General features: G+C 38.4%; 1 protein-coding gene across 18 annotated transcripts in view; it reads left to right on the forward strand.

Moving 5' to 3' along the window:
* The window catches only part of MLLT10 (MLLT10 histone lysine methyltransferase DOT1L cofactor), a 237,965-nt gene that overhangs the window by 214,238 nt on the left and 2,279 nt on the right, over positions 1-21,448 (forward strand). For all 18 annotated transcript variants that reach the window (XM_045060978.1, XM_019834031.3, XM_045060975.1 and 15 more), the window contains 8 exons: positions 6,391-6,508; positions 7,861-7,933; positions 10,701-10,855; positions 12,835-13,023; positions 13,452-13,540; positions 13,677-14,038; positions 15,080-15,176; positions 19,417-19,626. In XM_045060978.1, coding sequence (XP_044916913.1) covers positions 6,391-6,508; positions 7,861-7,933; positions 10,701-10,855; positions 12,835-13,023; positions 13,452-13,540; positions 13,677-14,038; positions 15,080-15,176; positions 19,417-19,626 — 1,293 coding nt within the window. The remainder of the gene's footprint in view (positions 1-6,390; positions 6,509-7,860; positions 7,934-10,700; positions 10,856-12,834; positions 13,024-13,451; positions 13,541-13,676; positions 14,039-15,079; positions 15,177-19,416; positions 19,627-21,448) is intronic.

Here is a 21,448-nt window from a genome sequence, read left to right on the forward strand (position 1 = left end):
AGGACTTAATTTTGGCTGTTACAGAAACAGCCTGTTTACCAGTGAGATAAATTGTACTAAAAATAGTATTAAAAATTTTTGTTAAGATTTATAATTCCATGTTAACATAGGTATATGAATTTTAGTCATTTTAGGTTCAGCTGTTGACTGAGGTTTTTCCAGTTCTTAAATTATTTCAATAGCTGCTTTAGTCCTTGGGGACTAAATTTTTTCCCCTAAAGTTGGGTGATGTATTGATTAGGTATTAACCAATTAGGAAACCTGCTTAGAGTTGGTTGGTTATTCTGCCATCCTCTTGTCCAATCATGAGTGTTCAGTGATGGTTTAACTATAATTTAATCCCTCCCACTACTTTATAGAAACTCAATTGTGGGGCATTTCAGTATTAGCCTAAACAATGGTTTTGAATACGTTAAGCTCCTAACAATTAGGGAGCAGTTTGAGGCATTGAATAATGTGGAATGATGCAATTGAACCTGACAGCTTTAACAGTCAGCCTACTCATGGGACCTGAAAGTTGTTCACACTTGGTTTCATCTCTCATCACACGCTGAGTATTAAAGCCTTACTGGTGGGAGCTGACACAGAAATGGGGTCTGTTATCAGAATATGTTTCATAGTGCAAAGTTTGAATTGAGTTGGAGAATATCTGAAACTTTCCGTTGTTCTCTAATTTTTCCTGGAAACTTTTCTGGTCAAATTGTGTTTGCAAATTGAAAAGATGTATAAATTATCATTAAAATATTTGAATTTTATTATATTTGCATTATTGCTATACTATTAAAAATTTTTTTTTAATGTTTATTATTTTTGAGAGAGAGAGAGAGACAGAGAGCAAGCAGGGAAGGGGCAGAGAGAGAGGGAGACACAGAATCGGAAACAGGCTCCAGGCTCTGAGCTGTCAGCACAGAGCCCGATGTGGGTCTCAGACTCACAGACCACGAGATCATGACCTGAGCTGTAGTCAGCTGCCCAACCGACTGAGCCACCCAGGCACCCCTGCACTATTGCTATATTATTACCAAAGAATACATAGATTACAATATCATTGCATAATGAGACATTTATACCATCTAATTTTTCTTAAGGAAATATGTTTTAATCTTTGAAGTCTAGCCATATTATATCAAAATATAATTGATATATTATATTCTCTAATGAAGTTAATGGAAAAATGGAGGCCGTAATAGCTTATGAAAATAATTTTTAAAATAACAAGTTAAAGTTTGCTTACCATGTGCCACGGATTCTTTATAAGCCCTGTATACTAACTCAGTTAATTCTCACAGTATTCTTATGAGGGTGGGTACTCTTATTATCTCTGTGCTTCCAAATGGAAATTGAGGACAGAGAGGTTCTAGTACCTTGCCCTCAGTGAGAAAGCTTGATTTATGGCAGATAAAGTGATAAAAGTATTCTCTTCTAAGGATGTATATATGAGATAGAAATTTTTAAAAGTAATATTCAATTTAGTGAATCTGACAAGATTTTGAAAGAATATATTTTATATCATATGTCAGGGTTGGAATGCTTGAAGAAGCTCTACTGTGTTTTGAGCTTGTTTGAATCGTGTGATTTTAATGTTTATTGACAGGTTAATTGTGCATTTAAAAAAGCTTACTATAACCCTTTCCTGTATGATCAAAGTATAAAGTTTCATATCCACCTCTAGGTATTGGCTATGATACTTTCCAAAAGTGAAGTTTTTATAGGTTCTGTTCTCTCAAACTGAATTTTTGTTGTTTATTCTGTATTATTCTGCCTTTACCAACATTTGGGAGGAAAAAAGCCCTAACAAAACAGCATCCATTTTTGTCTGATATTCAAATAATTGGTAGGCTTAGTCTGACTTTTTTCCTTCATAATCTGACTCTTTTAGAAGGAGCCAAGTGCTAGGAATTGGGTAGTGTTGCTTTGCAGCTAGAGTTCTTTTAAAATTTCTCCGTGGTCATAAGCAGACATTTGAAATATAGGAGGTGAACTATTAACAGCAGGGGAAATTTCAAGCTGAAATGTCATTTTAATCTTGTTAATATTTTAATATGGTCCATGAGTCTACTTATGAAACAATAAATTTCTTTGATTTGATTTGATTTGAGTTGGAATACTGCCTTGGTAGAGACCTGTGTGTCTTTCTAGGTGTTTTAGTATAACTTATCCTAAATTTGCTTAGGGTTCTTTGACTCAGGCACCTAAACATACTCTTTTTTTTTTTTTCAAAGTACCTTGAATTTACCTCAATAATTATTCAATTTATTCTTCCTCTACTTGCCTTTGGGTCCATCTGGTAAAATACCTCTCTTACTGAGGCTTTATTACTAGAGTATTAGAATAAGTGTTCTATAACATCTTGGGTGGAAGTGGTTCCTTTCAATTAATCTTGGGGAGGGAACAAAAACTCTGAGGTATCATATATTGGAAATGAAAGCAGAAGTTTATTACGGCGAGGCACCTGGCTGGCTCAGTGGGTTAAGCCTCAGACTCTTGGTTTCAACTCAGGTCATGATCTCATGGTTCGTCAGATCAAGCCCCCTGTCGAGTTGGGGAACACAGAGTCGGCATGGATTCTCTATCTCTCTCCCTCTCTGCCCCTCCTTCCCATTCCCTCCCCTCTCTCAAAATAAACGAACTTAAAAAAAAAGTTTATTATGGCAATATGAACTTAAAATATTTACTAAATATTTTTATCTTGATCTAATCTAACCAATTTTGATTAACACTGTTGATTAGATGATATGATTTCAGCGAGACACTATTAACTAGTTTGTCTTATCATTTTTTGTTTTGTTTTAACTTCTAATTTTGTTTTTGTTTTAAGTTTACCTATTTTGAGAGAGAGAGGGAGAGAGCGCGCGCGCGCAAGCGTGAGCAAGGGAGGGGCAGAGAGAGGGAGAGAGAGAATCCCAAGCAGTCTCAGTGCTGTCAGTGCAGAGATCATAACCTGAGCTGAGATCAAGAGTAGGTCACTTAACTGACTGAGCCATCCAAGCATGCCTTAACTTCTCACTTTGAAATAATTATAGATGTACAGTATATAGAAAAGTTGCAAAAGTAGTAGAGTTCACATATATCTTAGATTTCCTTCCTTCGGCCTCCCCAGAGTTAACAACTATTCTTATAGTGCCAGTAGATTCAAGGAGGATCTCTGTCCCTAGTAGCCCTTCCGCTTACTTGGGCAAGATAAAATTGGAATGTCCTAAGGTGGGTAGTTCTCTCCAAAAAGAATTGCCTGTCTTTTATACCAGGTCTCCTGAAGCAGACTTCTGGTGTGTGAATCATTGGCTTTTGATGCTCTTTTAAAAATTCCCCTCTGACATATGCTGTGGGAGAAGTATGTGTATGTTGTTTTCTTTATTCCAGATTTCTTTTACAATGAAAGCTTTCAAGTGCCCTTCATGTTTCTTTACCAGTATTTCTTTAGGTTCACATGAACTTCCTTCTGTCCTCCAGAATCTTAGTGCTTTCACTTGTTAAAGACAACAGAAAATTTTGAGTCTACAAAATGTCCAACATTATATGTATGCTCTCCTAAGTAAGTTGCCCCTGCCCACCTCACTTATCCTTCTTATTGCTACTAACTTGTAGAATCTTTTCACTAAACTGATGAGGGTTTCTTGGCCCAGAGGTGGCAACAAGCTTATCATGGGTTCCCAACATTAACCATTCTAAACATCATTTCAGAAGTATTGGCTAAGCAGTGTCAGACATTTGTGGATTCATAACTCTTGTTACCGCTTAAAATGACGTTAATGACTTGAGTTTTAATGTAGAGTGGTTTAGATGTTTTAATACACCATAAAATGCTACCTGATAATATTAATAACTTTTAATCTCATTCCAAAGTTTCTGGTTTCAATAAATGCAATAATTCTTTAAAAACAAACTACCAGGTAATGTTTACTCATTCAGGGAATTTGGGAAATTGATCATTTAGGAGGATGAAAAATGTATTCCCATTTTAGGTTTTTATTTTATTAACTTTACTTTTGTCTGCCACCTTTATAAAATACCTACTTTCTTCTTTTGGAATTATGCTAAAGATGATTTATCTTCTTCTTGATGATAGTCATTATGCAAATCAGTTATTATGCAGTACTGCTCTGCATTTTGATCCTGTAGTATGGTGGGCCTAATGTGTGATAGAGACACTAAGATAATTTGAAGACTGCATCAAAAAATTTGAAAGCTAATAAGGATAAATATAAAGCCCTTGCAGGAAGAATTCTTCCTGAAAAAAGGGTATTTCTGATTGGAGTAGGATCTTTTGATTCTTATCAAGAGACTAAGGCAGCTCATAAAACTGATAACCCAACTGGTGTAACGTTAGTTAAGTTTCAGCTGTTACGACGACTGCATGAAACAGGAGAGCCAGAAGGCTGAGACGCAGGGTTAAGGCATCTAGACGTCCATGTTCTTTGAGCGCCACCTCACTCCTCTTTTTCTCTTTCTTCTCCTCCTGTCAGCTGTTGATTCCTGCTGCCAGCAGATGTCTCAAGAAATGACTTTTCTTCCTCTTTCTAGTGAATTTTCCACTTTCTAATCTTTTATATGCTTAGTTGATCTTTTCAGAATTGTATCTAGAGTAAGAGCAAATCGGCTCTGCAAAGGATATTTTTAAGTGTAAGGTACCTGAGATGTTAACACACGGGACTAGTAACATCTGTACTTTTCTGTTTGTCTGTTTGGTGGTTTTTCTTACCCTAAGTTATTTTATGAGTAACCAAGAGGTAAAAAAACAAAAAAACACCTAGCTATATTTCCATTTATGAATTGTATATTTTAGTATGCTACACTACTAAATACCTGGTAAGCATCTAGTATGATCTTGAAGTTAAAATTATGACTTACCTTTTCCTGAGGGCTAATTGATTGTTAAGCAAGACTTTATGGTATAAATTTATTGGCTTTGTATACACATCTTTAATAGGAAGAAAAATGAAACACAGAAATTGACCAATTAAACTTAGACATTGAAGAATGAACTAGGAAATATACCCTTTGAAACAGTGGAAAGCAAGGACAGGATTCTATCTCACAGACTACTTCTGTGAATTGTAAAGTCCAGTTTTCATGCCCAGTAAGTTGGCCAGAAGCCATATATAATGTCAGGGTCTGAATCTTCCCAGAAACCCAGTTTATTTTCTGTAATATTTTGCTTTTTATAACTACTGTGTCGACATGTCTTGGTCTCCTGTGTGTAGTTAGTTGTACGTGTGGTAGAACATCCCACATCTTTTGTCCTACGATTACTTAGCCTCTTTATATTCGAATTGCTTCAAGCCTTTGAAATTCTTTTCCAGAATTCTGTTATGAAATAACTATACAATAATTTCATTTTATAAAAGGTTAAGTTTGATCTCATTCATGAAAAAGAATAAGAAGTCTGCTTTAAATCTATGGTTATGTTAAATCTGAAAAGTATTGAGGCTAGGAATAGCCTTCTTAGAGTAACAGTATTTTGTGTACAGGAGATTTGCTCCCAGAATGCCACATTTTAAGGTTATAATATTCTTAGAAAGTGGGAGAAAGCATTCACATCAAAGAAGGCATTTTTATTACATTGGATTACGCAAGACTTTGGCCGGCCTCCGTAGCGTCATCTGTTTAAGGGTTCATTTTCCCTTGTTTGGCACAAGGCCCAGTAGAGGCCCTCAGAATTGTGGTTAGCAACATGAATGAATTACAAACTTTGGACCAGCTCTTCAGTTAGTGGAGCTGGCTTCCTGCCAAAAAGACAGTGCCTTATATGGGGTCAGGGCAAAGCTGTGATTCGTTGAGCTCTGCATTGTATAGAAAACATACTTGTGATGCCTGTTTGCTTTCTTTTAAAATAAAAACAAAACAAAACAGAAAAAGCAGCAGGCTTCCAAGTCTATCAAAATAGGAAGTAACAGAATAGTGTGCAGGTTTTACTAATGACAGAGTTAAGCAATGGAAATATAGCTCTGTGTAGTTAAAATACTAAAAGTAGAAATTGGCCCTTTTGACCTCCTTAGCCAGCCTGTGATGTAAGGGACTGAAGCATTTGTTAGACATCTGTTGTCTACCTGCCTTTATTTTGTAAATGGTTTAATAAGATTAAATAATTAGTCATATGTTCACATGGTTACCATGCCACTGGGTTTTGTTAGTGACTAGATACTTTGAAATTAAAGTTAGCGTAGTTAACTTTGAATGTGCCAGTCTTTGTTTTTTTTTTATTTGGAATTATTTCAAAAAAGTTGAAATGTTGGAATGGTAAAACAAGAAAGAATGAAATTTGCTCTTTAGAAAGTCAGGAATGTTTGCTTATATTCTTAGGTTAGAGAAAACAGTTGCTAGGTCTATTAGGAAAAGCGTGAAGATATTTTCTAATATCATTCATTTATTTTTGTAATTCTTTTCATTTAGGCAAATACCCTATCTGGATCTTCTCTTAGTCAGGCACCATCTCATATGTATGGCAATAGATTAAATCCAAATTCATCAATGGCAGCTCTTATAGTTCAGTCTGAAAACAGTCAAACAGGTAAGTTTTCAAGAATTTTTCAGCTCTCCCCCAGCCTAAATTCCCCCCCCCCCCCCCATCCCTGCCTTTGGCTCATTTTCTTTGAAAAGTCTAAAGGTGTGGTTAATACAGGATTGTGCCCACCCCCACCCCCAACCAAAAGAGTCACAGTTGGAAGTAAATAGTGTGCGGTGCTGCAAAATAGTGATGTGCTTTTTTTTACTGTCTGAAATGTAAATGTTTAAGCAGAGCCATCAGCAGGCAGGAATGCAACAATGTCTCCTGTGACTTTTGTGATTGATGTGTTCAGTTCTCAGTTCTGTGCAATGAAAGTAACATAACACTGGGCTTTTCTGTGAATAGCCTAAACCTTTATTTGCATAATTCATGAAATTGCATTACACAAACTTGGTTAAAAAAAAAATCCTGTTAGAGAATTTCTACAGTGTTTAGTAATCCTGTGAATTTTTACCAGTTGACATTTTGTAGCATTTGCCTCTTGTACTGTTTTAATGAGCCACTGGATTTGCTTTGTTTCATTCCATCCTTAAGGATTTGTTGACATGTCCAAGTAGTCATGCCTGTTTGGGGGAAGGGAATGGGTTTAGCAGTTCACCAAGAATGGATCAGTCATGTCTTTACCCTTTCAGGTCAGAGGTTACCTGACTCAGAATAAGGGGAGGACAACCTTGAAAGAGGCCAGATAGGGTGATTTTATAAGGAACTGACTGTAGGGGAGACACAGGTTACTTGTCAAGCAGAGATAGTTGGTGTTACCTAAGAATTATTTTGAAGAAATTAATTTTTTCCTTTTAAGTCCAGCATGCTATCTTCCTACTTGTTTTTGTCCATTTAAATATTTAGTGTTATATTTAACTTTATTCTTGGTGTGAGGATCCGTGTAATATGTGTAATTTTAGTTATGGTGTGTGGCTTTATGTCGTACACTATGTATTTTATGACTTGTCTTGGGATGCAAAGTGTTAAAAAATACAAAGCATAAGGATTTGCTGTGATAAGCATACAGATTAGCTGTCCACAGCTGTGATTCATTACTTTAACCGTAGAAATTAAAAGTGGCTGAGGGGAGGGTACTGCAAATGCAAACCACGCTTCTGTGCTGTAAAATTGAAAGGAATGAAAGAACGGAACATAATCCATGGCCTTCTACACCCACAAAAACGTGTAGGGACAACGCCTTACATGCCACAGTTCAGCAATTCTGAACTAGCAACATACTAGATCTACTTTCAGAGTAACTGCAAAGTAGTGGTAAAGGTTTTATGTACGTTTTAGGGAAAATCAGGGCAAGAGCTTAAAACCTCTTATCTAGTGAGAGTCACTTTATCAGCTATGAAATATTTACACTGCAGATCAAGATCTCGGAGACAATGGCCGCAGCCTTGCTGGCAGAGGAAGCTCACCCCGAGGAAGTCTCTCACCGCGGTAAGCGCTGTTTACTCTGCAGAGGCGAGGCAAAGGAGACGTTTGGAGATTTGGAAACTACTTTATCTCCTATCAGAGCACACATTTGTGAGGCTGTAAAAGCATTCTGTAGATAAGAAGCATGTCTGGACAGTCAAGAAAAATGATTCTCAATTAATTTGAATATTAATTTAAACACATGGTTAGACTTTAAGCTTTTAGAAGGACCTACCTTTTCTTAGATTTCCAGTCAGTTTGAACTCTCTTGTTTTTATCATTTGTACATTTAGCGACTGGTACTGTTAAATACGTTAATTTGGCTAATTCTTTTTGGTTATGAAATAGTCTTTAGAACCTCTTGAAGCTACCGACTCCAGGCTTTCAACTTAGGGTTCCAGTTTTAGCTCTGTTGTAGGCAATGCACTTGAACCCTTTCATCTCTGGTTCCTAGTTCTTAGGGCTCATTTCTGAATTCCCTCTACTTCTCGGGGCTCCTGGGTAGCTCAGTCGGAAGAGCGTGGGACTGTAGATCTTGGGGTCGTAAGTTCGAGCCCTACATTCGGTGTAGAGATGCCTAAAAAAAATAAACTAAATAAAATAAAGTAAAATCCCTCTAGTTCCTAAAATTGTTTGAATCAAAGTATAGTAAGTGTTTTACATTCGTTCTGTAAAATTGTCTTAGATATTATCTGAACGAACTCAGGTGCCTTAAATATCTCTGATAGGAGATAAAGAAGTTAGCAGGACACTCTTAGCAAAGTTCTACTGAAATGGTTGAATTTTTCTGAGCACAGTCTAAGTGCCCACATCTTCTGTTCTCAGTGGGGAGAATGGCAGAAGGGAATATTGTGCCAGCTTATGGAAAACAGTCGAACTTGAGGCCCTAGCTCTCTTTTTATTAATTATATACGACTTTTAACTTCTATACCTTCTTCTAGTTTGTTTGCTCTCTCTCTGCTGTCTAATTTTGTAAACTGTGCCTCAAGCATGGTTAGACTGGGTGAGAATGGAGAACAGAAGGAGGGAAAAGCCCATTCTGGAGTCTTTTTTTTTTTTTTCAACTATGCAAACTTAAAAATTCTATTAAAAATTAAATTTTTCATGCGATGATACTGTTAGTATCTGTTGTTGTATTGCTGATATATTGGTAAAGTCTGTTAAGGAGCGATTAGTTCAGTAACGTCGAATTTTGCTATTTTCTAGTGGTACCACTAGGTGTGTCTTTTCCTATAAAATTCTTGGATGACCTAAAAGTAGTAGTATTTTTCATAATTGAGCACTATAGGAAATGAAATATTTCTTCTTTTGAAACTAGGAATCAGAAGCACACAATGATAACATCAACTGACTAATTTGTAATTTTATGCTGTGATTACTTCTGTACTATTCTATTATTCTTCTTTTCAAAGTAGAAAACTAGGCGGACTTTTGCTCGTGTGTTTAGTGGAGGAAGCATGTCCATGTTCCCCTCTTAAAATATCCTAGAAACTACCCAGAAATTCTGCGAGATCCCTTAGTGCTATTTTGCTTAGCACAATAGTTCTCAGGTTTTCATTAGCTAAATGGAATTTCCAACAATAAATCATACTAAATCATTTTTAGCATATATTTCCAACTTTATGTTATCCTTTAAAAATCAGCCTGACATGTAATAGCCTAAAGGATCCTGGCATAATGTATTATTTGAAGAGGGATGGTCAACTATATGTAGCGTGTGATGTTTATGTGTAGAATAAAAAACCTCATTTGTCTAACTTGTTATTCAAAGAGATTTTTATAGAGAAGCATACTGAGGGCAGTGGCAGAACACCGGTGGTTGTTAGAGACCTGAGTTGTGGCCCCAGCTCTGCCATTTACCGGCAGTGTGTCTTTGGACAAGTCACTAAAGCCCCATCTTGTTTCCTCCTGTAGAAATGGAACCAGTAAGCCACACTTTTGACTTCTCTCTCTCTCTCTCTCTCTCTCTCTCTCTCTCTCTCTCTCTCTCGTTCTCACGATCATATGAGATAATTACATGGAAACACTTTGGAAACTCCAAAGCCCTTTACTAATATATTAGTTAGTGTAGAGGCTGGAGACCAGAAATGGGCATGCTTACCAATTTAAGACAAAAAGTGGACGAGAGAACATTATATATTTATCTTAATATAAGTAATATTTGCTTTGAAAGAGTTATTACCATTTGAAGTACAGGTCTAAGACGTTTTAGAAAAATGTGTATAAAGGGCTCAAATAAAAATTTACTTTGGTCTTGCTAATGCTCCTTAATCCTGAAAATACTAGAAAATAAATATTTTTTACTTTAAAACAAAGGGTTCCTTCAAAATCATCTTTTTACTGATATTTGAGATTCTGTTGATTGTGTGTTAAAATGCTTTCTACATTATTATAATTGTACAGTGTTCCTCTGGTGTTTTGCATATTAAAGCAGAATTGTGGAACTCTTCTTTTCTGGCTAATTATTTTAAAGTTTTCTAATACTATCTTTCCCTCCTTTGTCTAAGGCTGTATCAAGTTCTTTTACACCTTATTTCAGAGATTATTGGTGTTGTGTTTATGTGTTCTAGTGGTTTTTAATTACTGAGTCTAGCCAGCTATTCCTGTGATTTTTATAATTTGGGGAGGAAGAATGGTAATTACTCAATTTTAGGGTGGATAATGGTTTTATCATTCTTCCAGCATAGGCAGCCTAGAGTTAGAAAACTTGTACGGGAAACGGGCCAGCATAAGGTAAGAAGCGTAAATGCACTCTCTTTCTGTTTAACCTGAGAGTTAATATTTTCAACAGATCTCCTGTAAGCAGCTTACAGATTCGCTATGATCAACCAGTCAACAGCAGTTTGGAAAATCTGCCTCCAGTAGCAGCCAGCATAGAACAGCTTTTGGAGAGGCAGTGGAGTGAAGGACAGCAGTTTTTATTAGAACAGGGTACTCCTAGTGACAGTAAGTATTCTTTTCATGTCTTTACAGAAAGATAGATGGACAGACAGATGGATGGATGTAACAGACACACTTCATCAGGAGTAGCAGTGAAATTATGAAATATGTTTTCTGTAATATGGTGAGAAAGTATAGAGTGGTGGTTTAATAGGGATTCTACAGTTTTACTACTGGACTTCACTTTACCTGTTCTTAACAATATGATCTTGGACAAATTTCTTGATGTCAGTATGCTTTAATCTCCCATTTGTAGAATGGGAATAATAATGTACCTATATCATAGTGTTGTTTTGAGGATTAAATGGCATAAAAAACGTGAAGAACATTGCCTAGCTCATAGTAAGCACTTATCTGTTGAGTGGTTATTATTACTCTTTTGAATTAGTTTCACGGTGGTACTTTGTTCTTACCAGTTTTCACATTTTACTAAAACACGTGAGTTACATCTTCTCTTCACTTGTGGGAAGAACACTTGCTTACCTCTAGAGAATTCATTTTTAAAAATGCATATAGTCAAGTATGGCAAGCTGTCTTCCTAATTTTACAATTTAGATGAGCAAGAATAACGATGAGTAAATTACATACAATTTTCATTCATTAAATATCATTCACTTATTAAGTTGTATCATATATCTATATCTATACCTATACCTATATATATATCTTTATATACATATTTAGTATTTCCAGTGTTAAGTATTATGGAGGGCCATGGGTGAAAAAAGCCAAAAAAGCAAAGTTCCTGTAAGTGGTAGGCACCTGGAGAAGCTGGGATAGTGTTAAGGATATATATTTTGGGGGGAAAAAATAGATGGTTTTTTTATCATTTGGGGATATAAACTTTTGCTAGTTTATTATATTAAAACAAAACATTTTGCTTCTTGTTAGTAGACAATTGCCATAAATTGTGGGGGTTTTTTTGTTTTGTTTTGTTTTTTGTGTGTGTGTGTGTTTTTTTTTTTTTTTTTTTTTTTTTGTGAATGGTGCCTTGACAAAAAATGCTAATTGTGAGGAAATTCATGCCGGGATAATCCTTTAAACATGATAGCTGGAGGACAGGTTTAGCTTAGTCTTACTGCATCTCATTTGGGTACACTAAGGGCTTCTTTGTGGGATTTTGAAGAGGAGGGATAAAAGTTAAATCCTTGGGAAATGACCACAGACGGCTGCACCAGGACAGTTGTGTCTTCGGAAGGCCCTGAGGGCATGTTAAACAAATACAACTTTTAATACGTACATAGAACTTTTAAAGCGTCCATCACCCTGGCATAACTACTCTGTGTTGTCAGTTGAGACGTCCGAGTTGTGGAAGGAATCGAAACTGTATTTGAGGTGACGAGGCCGGATGGAAACGGCCTCCTTTACAGACAGCACACGCCTTCCTGTGGGAGTTGGGATGTGGGCTGCGGTGCGCGCACACTGCTCCCTGCTGGGCAACGTGTGCAGCAGCAGGCCGGGCGGCTCGCCCTCGCTGAGCGGAACCGAGCAGCGCGCGCGCACTTGCGCTCTTGATTGCGGTGAGGAATATTGGAGGGATTCTTTCCCATCTGAACTACGATTTGAATGAAAGATTGGGGCAGGCACTTCGACTTTGTGATTAGGTTTTTATTTTGGCGAGAATAAAACGTAAACGTTCTATCAGTTTTGTTTGAGAAATGGAAATTACCTGAACCAGGTGGGCGGATTTTTTTGATACGTGGCAACAAAGTTTCCAGAAGGTATTATCCAGGCCCACTATCCCTTTATGCTTACATACACGCACATACATTATGCTGTATTTATTTATTTCCCAATTTATATCTACATATAAATTTAGAAATAAAAGGAAATTTAGAAATAAAACCTAGTAATATAAAAGTGCTTTACAGAATTTCCGCTTTCCTATTTTAACTTATTTCTAAAGTTATTGACACTTAGGTCTGTAAAATACTTAGTCGTGTGTGGGAACTTGTCCTTATTAAAGCCATCCAAATGTTTGCTAGTTTTAGGAATGCTGAAGTCATTACATCAACTTCAAGTTGAAAATCGAAGATTAGAAGAACAGATTAAAAACTTGACAGCCAAAAAAGAACGTCTTCAGTTACTGAATGCACAGCTCTCAGTGCCTTTTCCAACAATAACGACAAATCCTAGCCCATCTCATCAAATGCATGCATTTTCAGCACAGAATGGTAAGTGTGAAATGTTTATTTTGTATCTAAGGGAAAGTAGGATAGACTCTCAATATCTTTTTCATAATAAGTGAATAATAACTGGTTACCAGTTACATGAAGATGGTTAAGAGAAGGAATGATAGTTTATTCTCAGAGAACGTGAAGAATCTGTTAAGTGATCGACTTGAATTTGCTCTGACTTCTTTAGTACATAATTTAACGATAATAGTTATTTAAATGTGTAGTGATCTCTATTGATTTAAAGCCATAGTCTTCAATAGAGGTATAGATTTTCCCATTTAAACTGGTATTAGAAATAGCAAGACCTAATATTTAAGTGTTTTTAATGTGGGCTTCAGGATAAGCTTTTTAGATAAGCCTTTAATCTTACACATGACGTAATTTAACAGGGTAAATAGGTTTCTTTTTGTCTTTTATTATTCTAGCTCCTACTACTGATTCCTTGAACAGCAGTAAGAGCCCTCATCTGGGAAACAGCTTTTTACCTGATAATTCTCTTCCTGTGTTAAATCAGGTAATTTGGGTGTGGTTAGTTTCATTTCTGTGTTTTTCTGATGAACAATAGTAGATCCCATTAAATGGCTTCAAATGATTTTACACAGTTCTGCTGTGTTCTTCCACACTTAAGTTTCTGTTCCTTCTTGCATTAGGACTTGACCTCCAGTGGACAGAGCACCAGCAGTTCTTCTGCTCTTTCTACCCCACCTCCCGCTGGGCAGAGTCCAGCGCAGCCGGGCTCAGGCGTTAGCGGAGTTCAGCAGGTCAATGGTGTGACAGTGGGGGCACTGGCTGGTGGAATGCAGACTGTAACATCCACCATTCCTGCAGTGCCTGGAGTGGGTGGAATAATTGGAGCTTTGCCAGGTAACCAACTGGCAATTAATGGCATTGTAGGAGCTTTAAATGGGGTTATTCAGACCCCTGTCACAATATCACAGAACCCTACCCCCCTCACCCACACCACTGTACCACCTAATGCAACACATCCAATGCCAGCCACACTGACTAACAGGTAAGAAACTCCACTTAATTATACTTTGGGTTTTTTTGTGCCACACAGTACTAGTGCTGTCCATGTGTTAGATTGGGAGTTTTAATGTGCTTCTTGTAGATGCAGTCAAAGAAATTAAAATCCAGCAAACTTCTAGGCCAACTGTGTTATTGCGAGAACTGTTTTTGAAACTTAAGTCATTCAGATTAACACAAAATGAAATCACTGTTAGTAGCAAAGCATGAAATATATTCTGTGCGAAAAATTTCATTCTTGATCTGTGTTCTCTCCCCTTGTACCTTCATCCCCTTACGATACCTTCATGTATCATAAATTCCGAAGAAAAACAGTATTGTAATGAGATCACATATGAATATTGATTTCTTAAAATTGAGCTATGCAGTTTTGCTAATTTTATAATCAAAGCTTTCGGTACCGGTGAAGGTCAAATATTTATCTTGAATTTCCAGTGAGTGAAACTGTTTCATTGTACTGGCATTTAATTTGACTTCAAAATAGGGAGACTAAAGCCATATTGTTATCGAACATACTTTTGAGGAATAAATCATTTTAAATGGATTGCAGGGGATACTAGTAAACTATCTCTTCTGGCTCCCTTTTGATTGGTGCTTAATTTTACTGACCATTGGGACCATTAAAAAAAAAAGGTTCGGTCAAGTTAATTAGTAGTTGAAATTCTTTCTTTGTTTTACATATGTCTTACTTAGTATGGGTTAAATTCTCCTTAAATAAATAAAAATTATTACATGTATGTTACAAACACATTTAAATTTCTATTCCATAAACTACTTAGTGCCTTCTTGGTTTATAATAAGAAGGAAAACAAAACGTTTCTTGACAATGTGAATTCTTGTTTATCTGTATACAGAGAGAAAGGGAAATAAGATATTTGTACATGATTTTGTGATCAGAAAGTGTTGTGTTTAAAAATTTGACTTTGCTAACTTATTGAACGTCAAGTTGTAAAGTTGTCTTTCATTTTACATGTTAAAAACCATTCAAGGTATCTAGTAGAAAGTAAGAATTGTAATCGTTTTTCAGTGCCTCAGGACTAGGATTACTTTCTGACCAGCAAAGACAGATATATCTTCACCAACAGCAGTTTCAGCAGTTGTTAAATTCTCAGCAGCTCACGCCAGTAAGTTCTGCGTTTTGATAATACTTGATTTTTATTAGGAGCAAGTGACCCAAGTTGTAATAGGCGTTCAGTGTGGGTATAGGTTATCCACTTTGTGAACAGCATTGTGGGATGCGTCACCCAAAAACAGTTTGTCTTGCCATTTGGTATAGTCTGTGGTACCTGTGGCGACATTATTACCTAAGCATTTACGAATATTAGACCATGTAGCATGGTCCTCTTGGAGACCATGGTGATGTGATGAGGGCGACTTTGTATTTTCACGGAGTTTCGCTCTGACAGTGGAGATGGACGATAAATACATGTATAGCTTTTGGTAGTGAGGTACTGACGAGAAAAATAAAGGAGGATGAGGGGACAGAGGAACAGTGGGACGGGGGCCTTTCTACATAAGAGTCTTGCCTCTTCGCGTGTGTGACTTTTGAGTACAGACCTGAATTAACAGTTGAAGGAGCGTGAATTTGGGGCATGGGTGAATGGAAGGGAGACAGTTGTGAAAGACTGCATGTGTTTATGTTGTGAACACTAGAAAGGCCGGCATGACTGCAGAATAAGAGAGAGGCTGGTGCAGGGGAAAGGAGGTCACAGGTGGGCCTTGTTTGGCCGTCTGGGGCAGGAAATTTTTCGCGTTTTTTTAAGCTTGTCTATTGTGGAAATTGTCAAATGTGTCAAAATAGTATATAGTGTACTAATCAACTTGTTTTAATAAGTATCTCAACTTTTAAAGTCTTGTTGCATATAGCCTCACTTTTCCTTGGAGGATTATTTTAAAGAATTAATTGGAGGATGTGAACAGAATAACAGTGATATAACAATTCACATTTTTAAAAGATCGGCTTAGCTGTTGCATGGGAGATAGTCTGTATGTGTCGGGAGGGGAGATGGTGGCAACAGAAGAAACAGGGAGGCTGTTGGAGTAGTTCGCAGACAAGATGTGGTGTCGTAGAACAGTGTAAGTAAGGGCAGGCGACTGTCGGGGATTGTGTATTTTGAAGATAGAACCAACAAGACTTGTTTGTCAGACATTCAAGGTAAAGAGGAGTCCTAAACAGTTGGGTGTTGAGTCTTCCTGAGATTTGGAAGACTCGGAGGAGCAGCAGGTTTTGCCGAGAAAACGGAAGTTCTGTTACAGGCAGGCCGAGTTTGCCACGTGTGTTTAGATGTTCAGGTGAGATGTGGACTGGACAGTTGTAGGAGTCTGGAGTCCAAGGAAAGGATGCAGAAATATAAATATCTGAACAAAGGTAAGACTCAAGTTGTGTAAAATGTTTCTGGGAGGACAAGAACTGACCACTGGATTTGGCTGTCTAGAGGTTTTTGGCAGTTGTGCTTTTGGTGAGAAGTAAACGTGGAATAGGTGTCTTGAAGAAGAGAGGAAGAATTGACCAAGATTGGAAGTGTGTGTGTGTGTGTGTGTGTGTGTGTGTGTGTGTGTGTGTGTGTGCGCGCGCGCGCGCGCGCGCGCGCGGGGGGGTGGGGGGGGTGTGCCTGGCTGGCTCAGTTGGTAGAGCATATGACTGCTGATCTTGGGATTGTAAGTTCGAGCCCCGTGTTGGGTGTAGAGATTTACTTAAAAACAAAGTGTTTAAAAAAGAAAAAAAAAAGATTGGAAGCGTGTGGCTCACATGCAAGGACACTCTGACTGGCCCTGTGCAGTCATAAACTTAAAGCGAGACGGGGTTAGATGTGGTCAGTGACTCTGTCCAGCTCTATTTCCTTAGCGTACTTCATTGAGTTGGACTGCTTGGAGAATGCACTATTTAATTAACTCAGAATTTTAGCCTTTGTTTGTAATTTTTTTCTAAAATGTGTCTACTGCCTGGGTGGGGTGGGGGTGGTGCCTGGGTGGCTCAGTCACTTAAGTGTCAGACTCTTGATCTCAGCTCAGGTCTTGATCTTGGATTTGTGAGTTCAGGCCCCGCTGTGGGCTCTGTGCTAAGCGTGAAGCCTACTTAAAAAGAAAAAAGCGGGGCGCCCGGGTGGTTCAGTCAGTTAAGCGTCTGACTTTGGCTCAGGTCATGATCTCCCAGTTCCTGGGTTTGAGCCCTGCATTGGGCTCTGCACTGACAGTGCAGAGCCTGCTTGGGATTCTCTCTCTCTCTCCCCCTCGAACTCTCTGCCCCTCCCCCACTTGCTCATGCACACTCTGTCTCAAAATAAATAAACTTAAAAACATATTTTTAAATCTTCTTAAAAAAATTAAAATCTTTGAAAATAAAATGTATCTACCCACTTTTTGCTTTAGTCAAAAATATATTGAAAATACTTGTTTTGATTCTGGATCATCATTTTCACTGTTACTTGTTCTTACGGTGGTAAAAAGAGAGATCGTATATAAATTCTTCTTTAATGGTTGCACTAAATTGTGGCCTTGTTTTCTTATCTCTTTCTCATCTTAATGTGAAGTACTAAAATTCAGTTTATTGGGGGTTCTTCCTGTTAATCAAGATTATAATAGTCTCATTTCTAGAACATGGTCGATTAGGAGGTTTTAGCATACTGTTGCTTCGAGGCCACAAGAACTGAAATGGTTTAAACTCTACCTTTTCTTTGTCGGCCAAGGTTATGGGGTGACATTTGTTCATTTACAGGCATCACGTTTTATTTTAAGGCATACTTACTTCTCTCATTTTAAGAAAAACTCTTGCTTGGCCATCCCCCAGCCCCAGCAACTGCTGCCCCGTTTTTCTGCTTGCCAGAATGGCTTTCGTACTGCTGAGTCCAGTGGACGGTTGTCGTTCTTCTTCCTACTTGATCTGGCAACAGCATTTGACAGAGTTGATCACCCCCTCCTCCTTGCAACACTTTCTTCCCTTAGCCTTCAGGATACCACATTATCTCGGTGTTCTTCCTACCTAACCATTCATTCCTTTTTAGCCTCCTTTCCTGGGTCCTCCTCCTCTTCACCTCAGCTTCTCAGTTTTAGAGTATCCTAGATTTCAATGATCTCCTCCTCCAGTCAAAGAACTTAGATCCCATCCTCCATTCCAGCTTGAAATATGTGTGGATGTTTCCTCGTCAGCCCAGGCCCCTCTCTGGAATTTCAGACTCCTGTATCCAGCTGCTTATTTGAGATCTCCACTTGGGTATTTTAACGGACATTTCAAGCATAACACGTCCAACACTGCACTGCTGATCTATTACAAACCTGCTCCACCCGTAGTTTTGCCTACCTTAGCCAAAGCCAGCACCGTACTTGTAGTTGCTCAAGCCAAAAACCTTGCAGTCATCCTTCATTCCTGTCTGGTGCCTCACATTGAATCCATCAAGAAGTCCCAAGTCAGACTGCATCCCTCCTCGGCTTCCCATATTCCTCTGAGCAGAAGCCAGAGTGTTCACGGCCTACCACCGTGAGGCCCACATTTCCCACGTGTCCTACTTGTGCACTTGTCTCTTGCCTGCCCCCGGGCCCCTGGCTGTTCCCTGATCACACTGGGTATACCCCCACATCGCCCCTTAGCACTGGCTGCTTCATCGGCCTAGAAGTCCCCTCCCTTCCCCCATACCCACGTAGCGAATTCCCTCCTTGCCTCCCAAGTCCTTGTCTAAGTGCGAACTGCCCTGACCAATGTGTTTCAGACTTTCACCCCTGCTGTACTGTCTTACCCTCCTGTTTACCTGGATCCTTACCAATAATCACATGGTAACATTTTTGTTTGTCTCTCCCTCTTCCCCCCACCAGGCTGAGACACGGAGGGCAGAGATTCCCCCCCCCCCCCCCCCCCACTGATATGTCTCAAAACATTGGCTGGCACATAGTAAAACACTCAAGAAATAAAATACATATTTGCTGCAAAGAATAGTCTCATAACTATAGCAAGAGAGCACTCTTTGTTGACATGAATGAGAAATTGGAAAGTGTCTTTAGGTTCCCAGAATTGAGAATGAGAATGGCCCACCTTCTGAAGTCAGATCCAGATAACTTGTGACTTCTAGGCTGCTGCTGCCCTTCATTATCATGGATAACCTAATTTGAATAGAGATCTCCTATATTGGTTTGCCCTGTTTTGAAAATACGCCATTCACTAATAATACAGACATTTTATAGCAGATGGTTTTTACCTAGTGCAGTGTATTTTTCTGGATGAGATACTCGTTTTCTTTCTTAGTAGCATGAATGTGACCTCTATTTAACTATCTAGTATTATCTAATGTAAAGAAGAAAACAGAAAGTCAGGCTTCACTGCCTGCTGAATTCTGTGCCTGGGAACTCATCTTGTCGCACATGTTCTTCCCTAAGGAACAACATCAGGCCCTTCTGTATCAGTTGATGCAACAGCACCACCACCAGCAGCACCACCAGCCTGAGCTACAGCAGCTCCAGATGCCTGGGCCCACGCAAATACCGATCAACAACCTGCTCGCGGGCACCCAGGCGCCGCCGCTTCACCCCGCGACCACCAACCCCTTCCTCACCATCCACGGCGATGGTGCAAGTCAGAAAGTAACGGTAAGTGTCTTTGCTTTATTCTGTCTCGTGGAATTAGGGAAAGAATTGTATTGATTAATCAGAGATGACTGTCTCTAGTTTTCCTCTCTTACTGTTTTTTAGATGTATTATTCCCCTGATAATTTCATCTTAAAACCAGTTGTTTCAGCAGCTGGCCAGTGTAAACATGAAGGACCCAAGCCAGTTTCTATGTCCCCTGAGTATATTGGTTTAAATTTGTGCATGTGGTTTGAAGGACGTTTTATAATTTAGCAATTTGAAAATGAAAATGTATTTTAGCTGTGTAGTAAGTGGTATGGGACAGTCCATTCAAAAGTTAATAGTTGGGGTTTTTTGAGCATCTCTGTCTAATTAATCTGTAATTATAAAACCAGTCTAGATAATTTTGGAATATTTTTATTATTTTGCTTTAAAGTACTTTCTAAAAGTGAATTATATTTATAATAAGATTAATGCATAAATTTTAGGGCACTCCAGTTACTCTGCCAGATGAATTTTAAAAAGAAAGTAAATCATAATCACATTTGTAATGGAATTTAAATTTTTTATTAATTTCCTTTAACTGACAGCATCTTACCCTTTCACCGTACACGTGAAGATAAATTAAAAATAAATGCAGGGGCAGTGTACTGTCCATATAGCAGCACACATTTTGAGGCTGTTTCTTTCTATTAATTCCCCCCTTCAATCAGGTCTACTTGACTGGAGTATAAATGTTTCCCCTAAATTCGAGTTCAGGGCAGAGCCGTGTTAGAGGAGAAGGGTATTGGGATAGAGAATGGAGACTGGACGTCAGGAAAAGGAAGAAGGGAAACACTGAGGTGGGACACTTGGCAGATAACGGTGTGGAAAGTCACCATGTTTGCTCTTTTCTGTCACTTTGAAAGCTTGCTGTTTACTGTGCTGTTCGTCCTCAGAAGCTTTAGTTTGTCGTTAGTGAACAAGAGTTGGTTCAAAATACAGGTTTATTGGTTGTCATCAACTCTTCGGTGCCTTTGCCCCACTGTTTCTCTGACTTCCTGATGGTGAATACTGTCATTATCACAAACCTAGTCACCTCTCCAGTGTTTCCCAGACGTGGGAAATTTCAGTGATTCTGTATTCATGTAGGAACTTCTTACACCGTTTTTCTCCTTTCTCAATTTTTTCTTGTGTTAAAAAAGCAAATTACGGGTTTACCCTGAAGGTAGTGGGAGTTCAGTGCCACTGTTAACCACTGCAACAAAGCAAATACTGTAACAATAACAAAGCGAGTCAAATGAATTGTTTTGCTCCCAGGGCATATAAAAATTACACTATACCGTAGTCTGTTAAGTGTGCGGCAGCATTATGTCTAAGAGAACAAAGTACATACCTTAAATCGAAACTGCTTTTCATTGCTGAAAAAGTGCTATCATCTGAGCTTTCGGCAAGTTGTAATCACTGATCACAGACCCCCATGACGATTATAATAATAATGAGAAAGTTTGAAATACTGCAAGAATTACTTAAATGTGGCCTAGAGATACGAATTGAGCAAATGCTGTTGGAAAATAGCAGCAACAGACTTGGTTGCCACAAGGTTGCCACAGACCTTCAGTTTGAGGGGGGCGCGATAAAGCGAAGCGCAACAAAACGAGGTGCGCGTGGATTTATAAGCTGCCCTTTCCTGAGTTGTACCGGGATGCATTTTCTAATGGAATGCATATTTTAATGGAAAAGCTTTTGGTTTTAAAATAATGGAAAACCACAATAGTAAATAAGGAAAATAAGCAGTATGACCTAATGGGAGAAAAGCAAGGCTGGGAAATAATATTTCTGAGTACCCTACTCTGTGTGATAA

Source organism: Felis catus, chromosome B4 (assembly GCF_018350175.1).
Source record: "Felis catus isolate Fca126 chromosome B4, F.catus_Fca126_mat1.0, whole genome shotgun sequence".
Taxonomy (NCBI): domain Eukaryota; kingdom Metazoa; phylum Chordata; class Mammalia; order Carnivora; family Felidae; genus Felis; species Felis catus.